A 12,061-nucleotide genomic window follows, 5' to 3' on the forward strand; every position below is an offset into this window, starting at 1 on the left:
GTAGAAGCAAAATTGGTGAGTGTTGCCAAAGTTTTCTGCAGTAGGGGCTCATACGTACTTTGGCAGATTCGAAAATTCGACGACAGACTAACGGCAAGCCAACGACTTAGGACCCTTTTGAGGTAGCTTATAAGTGCCGTAGAAGCAAAATTGGTGAGTGTTGCCAAAGTTTTTTGCAGTAGGGGCTCGGACGTACTTTGGCAGATTTGAAAATTCGACGACAGACTAGCGGCAAGCCAGCGGCTTAGGACCCTTTTGGGGTAGCTTATAAGTGCGAAAACACTGTCTCACAGTTTGGAAAACACGTTTCAACGACTTATCTAAAAATGTTGTTAGGTTTTTACACTAAACGCATGTCGCGGGTCAAACCCCGCGGGCCGCGTTTCAGAACAAGCAGTTTATCACAAGTTGCACCAAACACACCATTAGATGTGAAATCCCGCGAGCAGGTAGAGGCTCAGCTTGAGGAGGAAGTCCGGTAGGCCGTGTTCCAGCAGTGGTTCTAGTGGAAGTCCGACGACGGCTTTGGTGGAAGGAGGTGCAGTTCAGCGGCAAAAGAACGTGGCTACGACGGAAGTTGTATGCAAGCAAGGTTTCGCATAGAGCAGAGTTTCGCATGGGTCAGAGAAAAAAAAGGAAAATCCTTTTTCATTTTTTTGAGGAAATTATAGTTTTAAAAGCTTATGACAAGAAACTTTCGAAAAGAAATAAAAGTGAAAGCTTATTGACAGTAAAATTTCAGGAAAAAAACAGAAATGAAAAAAAGAAAAATTACAATATTTTTTTTAGAAAAAAAAATGAAGGAACAAAATTTCTTCAAGTGAACCGTTTTTGTTTGTTTTTTTTCTATCTTTCATGTTTTCAAATTAAGAGTAAAAAATATTATAAAAATTAATTTACGTTAGAGGAATATTTTTATTTTATTTTTGGATAGAGATTCCAATAATAGTAGTAATAAATGATAACATGATGTCAGGTTATTCAACCTCTATTATGACGGTGGAAAGTCGATTCATCGGGTGGTTACGTATCATGTCAAAATTGATGTGACGAAATTCGTTGATAAAAAAATTTTGACACGTGGCGATACAAAGTCATGGATGCACTATGTTATTTGATTCTGGATGAAGTCTTAGATAATGATGAATGTACTGAAAAAATGTCAAAGAGAGATTTATTGAATATGAACTAGAGTGTTTGTGGTTTGATCCAAATTGTTTGTCATGAGAATCAAATATAGGGTGATGATGGGGACTTATACTGAAAAATTATGAAGGATGTTGTAAAACAGATGTCTCACAAAGAGCGTGAAAAATAGTCTCTACATGAAGCGTCAAATTTACAGATTTCAAATGAGTCGTAGGGTTGTTATTGTAAGTACTTGAATGACTTCACAAAGCTATTAGCAGATCTCTTAAATTTGAATGAGGAGATTCAAGATGAATACAAGACACTCCTTTTGTTAAATTCGCTCCCATATGAGTACAAAAACTTAACTATGAAAGAGCTCTGGAATTATGGCGAAGTGACTATGACACTATTAAATCACGAGTTCCATCAATGGAACAATGAATGTATAAACATAGAGTTAGACGATTTACTTACACTCCAATGTGAAATATCTAAGAAGAAGAATAAGAATTCAACAAAGAAAGGTAATAGCGACGACACTTCTCAAAAGTGAGGCAAGTATTGTGGGCGTAATTTTGAGAAAATTTAATGTGCCTTTTGTTTCGGGGACAGTTTATTGAATGAAAGATTGTTCGAAGCTACAGTATAAGGAAAAGGAAGTTGCATCTAAGGTAAAAGCCTATATTATTATGAAAATATGTGAAATCAGATGTATCATTATATGCAGTTTCCCATAGTTTATTTATAGATGATTCATGTTAGATTCTGAATACAAGTGTTATTTATCACATTTGTCCTCATTGATGGTGGTTTTGTATGTATAAAAACTTAGCGGTGCAGTGATAAGCTTGTTGTACTGTTGATATAAGAAGTATCTATAACATGATACATGATGGTACTATGAGGGGGCTAATTGATGTTAAACATGTTCCAAATATCAGAAGGAATTTGTTGTCGGTTGGTTTAATGTTTAAGGACTGCAAGATAGTCATTGAGACAAGAGTTATAAGATAAGTTAGTGATACAAACACCATCTACGGCCCACTCGAACAACTGTTGACATGGTTATCAACTACAAATTCTAAGATAAGTTGGTGCTACAAACACCGTCTACAACACTGACATCAGACTACAACCTTCGTGACAATCGACTATGACTCTTTTAGCCTAATGTTGTCAAGAACTACAACCAGATTATGAATATAAAAATTTTTAATTTCATCTTCCATAATTAAGGAGAAAAATGGATTTGTGTATTCACTAATCCTAGTGTATTATTTCAATTGGACTAGGCCTCGTGGTATTTCTTCTTTTCATGGGGTTTCCATGTAAAAAGTAAAGGTGCCTCATTCTGCTTACTTATCTTTGATTATCCGAGTGTGTGATGGGTTATCGTGCAACACTAAGACGTTAATTAAAAACTCTACCACCATGAATTCTTCTCACCGCCTTACTTTCACTTAATGATAAAATAATTTGATAGAAATCAAAAGTGTGAAGTTGAAAGTAATAGTTAAACAAATCTAAATGAAATAAACAAACAAATTCAAAGGCACAATGTTCACGAATCAAGTAAAGAATGGAAAAAAAAAATGAAAGATCAAACTCGTCAGATCTGATCAGAGAACAAATATGACTTTTTTATTGATCACAGAGCTCTCCCAACAAAATGTAAACATGAATTTACATTTGTTTTTTAGGTCAAAGAAGAGGAATGAGAAGATGGGAATAAGATTTCAATCTGAATTTCTCTTGGTAGACTTATTAGAATTTAAAAAAAAGCAATAGAGTCGAATTAGTGGCGGTGAATTACTACTTTGAGGTGATTCTCTTTGCTAAGCCCTCATTCAATCTTTATACACTTATGTATTGAAGTTTAATTGTGAAGATCCAAAGGGGTCGAGTTTGAAGACTTAACCCTTGTTTGAAAGGGAAGCTAACCTCCATTGAGTCGCAGAGAAAGTTAAAAGAACACCCGCTGTTCATTTGGCGGATCATCTTCTCCAGAAATGCTCCCACTGCAACGTTGTTTTTCACATGTATTCTCTGCATCGTCCTCCACGTCTTCATCATCCATGCGTACATGTCTCACACCAGTCCCCATGTTATCGATCCCCCCTCCCTTTCTCAGTCTCCTCTGATGGTGACATCATCAAGGCATTTCGTAAGGCATTAGGCTTTGCCAAATCCAATGGCTGCAGAGTATTTGCTCGCTCTTTGGTGAACTGCCTTCGAGGTGACGATGACCGGGGCAACAACCACAAGTCCGAAGACCTAGTCCACATCGATGATGAGTCGTCATCTCCAAGAGGCATCAAAGAAGATCTTTCAGAGCTCAACAAGACCATCACCCACGAGTTATGCGGTATCCCCTCCTTCTTTGCTCTTCCTCCTGAAGTCCAGTAACCCCATCGGAGTCCTGTATTAGACCATTTCAACATGATGGTTGCTAAAAGTTCAAATGACTCAAAGGCAGGTTCGACGTTGTTGGAGAAGACAAGGGTTATTACAGTCTTTTTATCTTTAAAGGTTATAATTAATTGCTTTGAAAAACACTCAATAAATATTTTATTCAAATGAAAATATCACTTTACCCACCCTAATTTTATGAGGAAGCATTTTCTAACGTTGTTTCTAAACAAGCTTCTAGGAAAGAAAGCTCGCTCAGATGAGACCTGCGGAGTAGGAGGAGGAAAGCGGTTTAAATCTGAAGGTAGAAACACAAAGTGTTATTTTTTGAAATTTTTAAGTTTATGCGATTTAATTTTCAACGTAAGGGCAAGGCACATAAATAAGATTGTTAAAATAAAATGAAAAAAAAAAAGGAAGAAAAGGGGAAAAAAACAAAAAGAGCCTGTTTGAAATGCTATGTATCTAAAAATACCTTTTTTTTTTATAGGAGAGAAGTAAAGTTAAGGCGAGATCTGCCGTGAAGCTCACTCCAATGGCCGCCCATCCGATGCGGTCGCTGAAATCCTCTGTCGGAAGCAAGAACTTCAGCAGCAGCTTCCACGCCGGCCCTTCCTCCTTCCAACCAATCTATGACGCCAAAATCTCCGCCGAATGTTTGGTACTCCACCCTGAAACTCAATCCGCTGGCCTCCACTCCTCCTGGATCAGCCGCCTTCTCCACACCGCCACCGATGCAAGCATCCACTCCCCCGCCACCACCTCCTACGGCGGCCTCTTTCCCCGAAAGCTCACCATCTTCACCGACGAGTCCCGTACTTGCTCTTCTTCCTCCCAAAACTCCAACTTTTCCATCATCCGCCCATACCTAGGGTTTTGCCCAATAAAGCCACCGCTGCCGCCGCTGCCTCCGCCGAAGATATCGCATGGGGATGGAGATGTTCGGCTGGTTTCAAGTTTCGGGCCGTTTAAAGTGAGGGAAACGGGGAAGGGTGCCGGAAAGGGTAATGGAAAAGGAGTGTTTGTGAGAGGAGAGGAAGGGGAAGGGGAAAGGATTCGATTTTTGGAGATGAAGATGGAGAATGAGGCGATTGGTGGTCAGATCTCGCCGTTTGCTGTTCCGTTCAAATCCCGTTTAACTAGGGGTAGTGCTAGGGTTTCTGAGAATGGAGTAGCAGGTGTTGATTCCCTTTCTTCATCCAGGTTGCAGAGTTGTTTTGGCCCTTGGAAGGTCCGAAGCAGGCTGAAATCGCCGGCTTTTGGTTCTCTTCTTGCGAGTGGGAGTTCTGGTCTAGACGCAGCTAGGAGAAGAGGTTAGTTTGTTACTTGTATATGTAGGATGCACTAAAATTTTACCTTTTAGATGGTGTTCTGAAATTGATGTTTTTTATCTTTTTATTTATTTTTTATTTTTAATTTGATTTTGTAGGTTCTGCCTATCGTGATGTATCTGATGGTGGTTCTGTGACTAGATCATTTAAGGTGAGGATGCTTTGATATTGGATTTGCTCTTTGAATTGTCACTTCTCTAACAATGCTGGGCCTGATTGTAGGCTGGCTGGATTAAATCTTGATTATAGGTGGGCTTAATGAAATCTTGATTTGAGTTAGACTTGATTCATCAATTTCAATTCAAGCTCAAACCATATAAAAAAATCATTTAATTTCAAATTTACATATACTCTTTGAAGTTTTTTCTGATCCATCCTACATAAACAGTCTATACTGATATGTACTTATCACAAGTATGTATGTTTATGTAGATGAATATAGATATACGTCAATGTATGTATGCATATATACATATACATTTGTATACATACATATGCATATATCTATTTACATCTATGTACATGCACACACCACATACACTAGCATAAAGTGCAATCCAATTTTGAGTCCGTTCAATTTAAGACTTGTGACTTGACATGTTGGATGTAAGTGTCAATTGTAATATAGGAAAAGCTTTTGAAACGATAAAAATCTTAGAAAGTGGAAATTAGTTGGTTTTCAATAAACACGTGATGGGAGCTACCACTATCCTTGCGTTTAACCTTTTTCCATCTTTCTTTTGTTATTTAGCGAAGCCTGATTGTGTAGATCCATTTTCAACTTAGAGTTCTCAATTTCACCGATCAAACTTGATGAGCGTTGATTTTTTTTTTTTACTTGTACATTTTGTCTCGGAGATGTACCCATAGTGCTACAATATCAGTGCCGCAACCCTACTGTAGCAGCGCTGAGGTGATGTATTTGTATCATTGCAGTGCTACTCCTGGAGAAAAATTTGTGTTCAAATCTGATAACATGGCGCCGCGGCGTCATATTAGGGTGATTCAATTAAGGTAGGGTGGTAATTCAATTAAGGTATGAGGGTGACTATATGACTGTCATAACTTGAAATGTGATTTCAACTTGTGGGACGGCTACTTATGTTGCTTCAACTGTGTTGAGTGGCGATGGATCTAATAGATAGAAGTGATAGGAGGGAAAATGTGGGGGAATCTTTAGCCCAAATGTTTAGCTTTTGTGAGAGAAGAGAACTTGTGGATGTACGTGTGTATGGATTATGTGGATGGGTGCTTGAAATATGAGATTGTCATTAATGATAGTATGAGCAATGAAAAATACAATCACTGACGCTTGATCATTAGTTACTTGACCATAAAGAGACATTGAGAGCTAGGGAGGTGTATGCTGTCCATTTGCAAAGGGAGAGATGTTGAATAATGTATGGCTTTGGATGTCTTCCGCTTTATAGAGGTGATGTTTTGCTTAGTTTATGCGTCTTTGCTTAAACTTAAATGCTCGAATTTTGGGTTCAGCTAGAGTAATGTGTATGTGTGTGCGCGCACACACACAAACCCCTTAATAAATGGCTCAACTTATTATAGCGATTAGGAGTAGGTCAAATTTAGTTTTAATTTGGAAATAAAGTCATGATGTGTACTTTATGAGGGTTCGTGCACACTATGATTTTATATCTGCTTAACTTAACCCATCATATAGAATCACTGGCTTAGATTTGTTGATAGCTATCGATTATGTTTCTTCTCGTTCTTCATTTTTTCCATTTTTCGTATTTCAACGAGACTTCTTTAACCACAACAATTTCTAGTCCCCTACCCCTCCGAACAGCAAGATATGTTTTGTTAGAGCTTTTAGATCTCACTATCCCTACTTAACCTCACAAAAGCCCACAATAAGAGGCCAGAATGGATTTAAAAAGATTTTAAGAATTTTTATGGAGGTTTTCTATTTATCTGTTAATCGATCAAAGGTAAAACTAATGTTTTTCTCTGTAGATGACTTCAAACCGACAACTGAATTCTTCTTCTGGATTACTGAAAACTATAATATGGTCTGCATTCTTTCAAAGTTCCGATTAATTTTCTTGGTTTAAATAGAAGCTCTGTATGTGCAAGTGCAACAAGGATAAACTTTTTAACTTTTTTAAGTTCAGTTCTATAAAAAACTGAAATTTTATCTAGGATAATCATGTGTTTAAATTCAAGTTAAATGGTAACATCTTTGTTCTCAATAATGTCACAAATCACCGTCATTAATCTATTTTTGAGAAATTTAGTTGTTAAGACGTCAATGAACATGTTTTTCTAATCTTTCTAGATATAAAATGTAAATCATGATTATAGATGATCTAATTGATTTTGGATTTAATCATTATATCGTTTCAAGTTTGATCAATTTTGTTTTAACTTTTTTTTTAGAAATTTAGTTGTTAAGACGTCAAGGAACATGTTTTTCTAATCTTTCTACGATATAAAATGTAAATCATCATTATAGATGATCCTAATTGATTTTGGATTTAATTATTATATTGTTTCAAGTTTGATCAATTTTGTTTTTACTTTTTTTTGGAAGGTTTCGATCCGTGTTATCAAATTGTTGAACACAATGCAATGCATAATGTTTTGTTTTACTTCAAAGTGCAAGGCGCAGAGTGAAACAACACTATTAATCAAAGCGCTAAAATGTTATATAAAACTTTTAATGTATAAATACATTCATGTACAATTATAAAACATAAGGTAGGATAAATGTTGATATAAAATAGAAAAGAATGTGATACGATACTTAACTTGAAGGCAAACATTAAAAAAAAAGTTTATATCTTTTGAAAATTAAAAATTTAAAGCAAAAACTATTGGTATTAATTCAAATTTGTTCTAAAACCTAGTTTTTTAGGTTTACCCTCATTACCTTAAAAAAAAAGGGTATTTACAAACATATTGCCCAATTCCTATGTATTTACATTTCTAACACTTTAATATATGTAAAAATTGAATTTTAGTTGTTCGATATGAACATAGGAATTTAGAGGCATGCTCGGCTAAATTGAAGTCCAGGCCTAATTCAAAGGAAGACCGTAGCATTCGAAGCGTGCTCGGCTTCCTTGTGCTCGTTGAACTCCTGAATATAAATATCCGCTCCTTGTGCTCTTTCAAACTCTAGATAAAAGCTTTTATTTACTCTCTTTAAACCATGAATAGACCAACTGTCTTCAGAAGTGCTTTGCTTCACTTTGCATGCGAAGCACGGTTTTACCAACATTGGTTCGGGTGTGCCTAAAATGCTTTTTATTTTTAACTCTTTCGTTCACTTTATTTACGTGCATGCTTTTCAACTTTAGTTTTTCTTCATTGAACAAAACCAAAAGCTGTTGCTAGTCCTTTTCTATTCTTGCTGCAACGATTGAGCATCTATTTTATTTTTTTGCCAAATTAGAATGCTTATATGATCATTATGAATGTTTTTATAACAAATTTGATTGAAAAATTTTATTTTATTTTATTCATTTTATCTGATTTTCTGTTATTGTTTAGTATGCTGCCTCCCTACAGGACATTCATAACATGCTCGATACTGTAATGCCACAACAACCTGGTATACAAATTGGCAAAAGGGAAGCCGAAGAACAATTCTCTTGTTGGAACATGGGGAGATTTAAAAGAGCCAATTTTGTTTCCTCTATCTCTTCATCATTTGATTCGTCTCGGAGTTTTGATATGAAACGTAAACAAGTTGCAGAAAATATCAACGCTTCGAAGTACCCTTCGAAGTACCGCAGAATCTGAGAGACGAATATCATCCGTATTTCGACATTTTTGGGAGCTCTTGTGGAGGCCATGATGATGCTTTTGAACAACGGGTGAGAAATAAAGATTGTGATGTTATGTAATATGTTAATGGTAATTTTTTTGCTGGTTGGATGTTATGTGTGATGATGCATTGTATTGTTTTCCTTTATATGATAGTTGTTGGATCACTAATCGGAGTCATGAGAAGTGCTAAAGTCTACTTTTCAGCTGATTTTAGTTTAGCCATATGAATCTGAGTAATATATCTTAAGGGTCACTTACATACATTCCACAATTTTTATGTATTTACATATCTAACACATACACACTCGTATTTTGCATACCACTAAAATCTTCGGCATCATATAAAAAATATCAGAATAAATGTTTTTTTAGAAGTGAAAATGATATTAGTAGGCTTATGGCATGAATGTTTGGTATGCATAAATATCAAATTTTGAGGGTTTAATATGTAAACATATAAGAATATATATGCTTGTCTTTAACTTCCTGAACTTTTATTTCATAGTTATCGGACCGACTATTATCTTAAAAATATTTCTACTAAAAAATAAATAAATAACTAGCTAAAAAATGAAAGTAAAATTTGCATGCTCTTACATAAATATATATAGCCATATTATTATTGATTAAATTTGTAATATTGATGTGTGTCAGACGATTCACGGCGATAGAGTATTGAATTATCATCTTAGTATTGTATGACAATCCAACAAACACTGAGAAGACGGAAAACATTTAGTAGTGACACTAAAATTTTTACATAGAAAATCAGTAAAAAAAAAAAAACCTCTGACTCAATTAAAAAGATTTGTTATAAATTGAAAATTACAAAAACTACCCCTTGTCCCAAAGGCGGAAATATGTTATAAAGTTTCCCGAGTTACAATGTCGAATGGGTTATATTTGATGAACATTCGAGTGTCTTAATGATTTCAAAATTGAGTGATATTTTGCTCTTTGGTTTGCGTTGTTGGGACGCTTGATTGGACTAAAACTCATCAGCTTTGACATTAGTTTGCCCAGTCAAATGTGTCCGAAAATTTTCTAAAAACAGTTTAATGTCTTGATTGAGCTTGATTTTACTTGAATTGAACCAAATTTGATATCATTGGGTCTGCCTTGTTGTGTTGTTTAGTTTGGCGGTAAGTTTGTGGAAATTAGACTTCTAAATGACTTTTTATCAAAGTTTGCACGTCACTTACTCATAAAAGTGCATCGAGATCTGTGTCATGCATTGTGATTCATGTCGGATGTTGGAAATTTGTTCATAGCTTATCAAACATATTGATTAAAATAAAATAAAGAAATTCAAGAAGTCCAATTTAATCCAAAAGAAGAGGGCTAGCTAATAAGTTTATTAATAATATATATATTTTTAAATTTTTGTGCGTTGATAGTTCTTGTAGAGGTTGTTTGATTTGCTAAAAGAGAATACAATATAAAAGTAATGCTTTGCATTTTGAATATTTTGGAGGTGTTTGGTTTTAGATTTTTATTTGGTTAGATTTGAAGAAAAATGAAATCAATGTAAAATAGGCTCCTCAATAGCAATAGCGGCGACCATTTTAAAGAGTGGGAGCAACCGTTATGTGTGTTCGCTGGTAGTAACGACTATGATGGTAGCTGGTTACTGATGATGATTGTTGTGTCGGAAGCAGACAAGATTGGTTGCAACAGACGTTCATGTGTGGTCAGCGGTAGTAATCTGTATGATGGTGGTTGGTTACTGATGATGACTATTGTGTCGGTAGCAGGATGAAACAGTGGATTACGATTGTGAGTACTTTTACACAAATTAGTGTATTTAAATTCACCCAAATATAATGAGTTCCAAATACATTGATTTTAAACTAGAGAATGAATTTCAAGTGCATTATAAATTTAGATAACATTTATTTTTCTTCAAATCATACATGAGGATTTCCGAAACTCAAATTATAGGTATGGAGTGAATTCCTTTTGTTTCTAACCAAATGTCTTGTTCTCATTTGTCAGCATTTATTTCTTGGATAAATAAATGACATCTAAGTTTTATTTAACACTTTGAGAGTCGAATCTATTCGAATTCAAAGTATATATTGTTTTTCATTCCAATATTAGAATTGATGTAAGGTTTTAATAGTTCAAAAAATCATCATGAAAGGGGTAGGGGTAGTTTTATAATTTGGAGATTTAATAATCTCTTGACAAATATGTTGGGGAAATTCAGTAGTGTAATTATGTTTTGCTCTGTAAAAACTAATTTTTTTAGTTATAATCATTATGATTAAAATAAATAAATACAAGTGTAAAAAAATAATTTAAATATTTAAAAGTGATATGTCGGGAATATATTTCCAACATCCAACATGAAACATCAGACATGACATGAATCCCGTGATAATTTTTTGGATATGAATCACGAGATATGACACAAACCTCGAGGTAATTTTTTGAGTAATAAATGTTCAAACTTCGATTAAAAGTCATTCATTACTCTCATTTCAACACTTATAATCAAACTGACACTCTACGAGACATACCCTACAATACTGAAATTGGTTCAATCCGAGCCAAATCAAGCTATTAAACTGCTTTTGAAAACTTTCAGTGGATAATTGAAAGGTCGAATGAATTTCTAATCTGACAAGCTTATGGTCATATAGAGTGTCTTAACAAGACGAATCCAAAGGGCCGTGCTTTTGAAAACTTTCAGTGGATAATTGAAAGGTCAAATGAATTTCTAATCTGACAAGTTTATGGTAATATAGAGTGTCTTAACAAGACGAATCCAAAGGGCCGAAGATCACTCAATTCTGGCATTATTAAGACACATAAATGTCCACAAAACACCAACCGATCGAGGGAAACTCCACAAGCTATTCGATCAGAGTGGTCCAAAGCCCATCGTTGTTTGTAATCAAGACTCTATAAATAAGACGAATCCAAAGGGCCGAAGATCACTCAATTCTGGCATTATTAAGACACATAAATGTCCACAAAACACCAACCGATCGAGAGAAACTCCACAAGCTATTCGATCAGAGTGGCCCAAAGCCCATTGTTGTTTGTAATCAAGACTCTATAAATACAGTTCTAAACATTTTTAGAAGATTGCACCCTAAGCCAGAGAAAAACCAGAACCTTGAAGTCCAGTATTCTACACCAGCGATCTGACGAATCCTTCCTTCTCTTGTAGTTGCCAACCGCTATTGGCTGCCCTATACTCGATATAGTGAAGCTCTGTGCGGAATTGAGACCTATGTTGCAAAGCAACGAAGCACCGTGTGAAACAACAATCAACACCGCATATCACAAAAAAAACTTACGAGGCAGTGCATTTTCCCGAACATCATGCTGACCCCAAAGATGGTGTACTTAAGTTTTAGCAATTACTCCCCACTGCGACCTCTTCTTAT

General features: G+C 35.3%; 1 protein-coding gene across 1 annotated transcript; it reads left to right on the forward strand.

Moving 5' to 3' along the window:
- The first annotated feature begins 3,825 nt into the window (after nucleotides 1-3,825).
- On the forward strand, nucleotides 3,826-8,827 carry LOC110019618. The gene is made up of 4 exons (XM_020717360.1): nucleotides 3,826-3,844; nucleotides 4,031-4,853; nucleotides 4,970-5,022; nucleotides 8,385-8,827. Exons 2-4 carry the CDS (start codon nucleotides 4,076-4,078, stop codon nucleotides 8,634-8,636), a joined length of 1,083 nt encoding a protein of 360 aa, XP_020573019.1. The 5' UTR covers nucleotides 3,826-3,844; nucleotides 4,031-4,075; the 3' UTR covers nucleotides 8,637-8,827.
- Nucleotides 8,828-12,061: the final 3,234 nt, after the last annotated feature.

Source organism: Phalaenopsis equestris, unplaced genomic scaffold, assembly GCF_001263595.1.
Source record: "Phalaenopsis equestris unplaced genomic scaffold, ASM126359v1 Scaffold000064, whole genome shotgun sequence".
NCBI classification, from domain to species: Eukaryota; Viridiplantae; Streptophyta; class Magnoliopsida; order Asparagales; family Orchidaceae; genus Phalaenopsis; species Phalaenopsis equestris.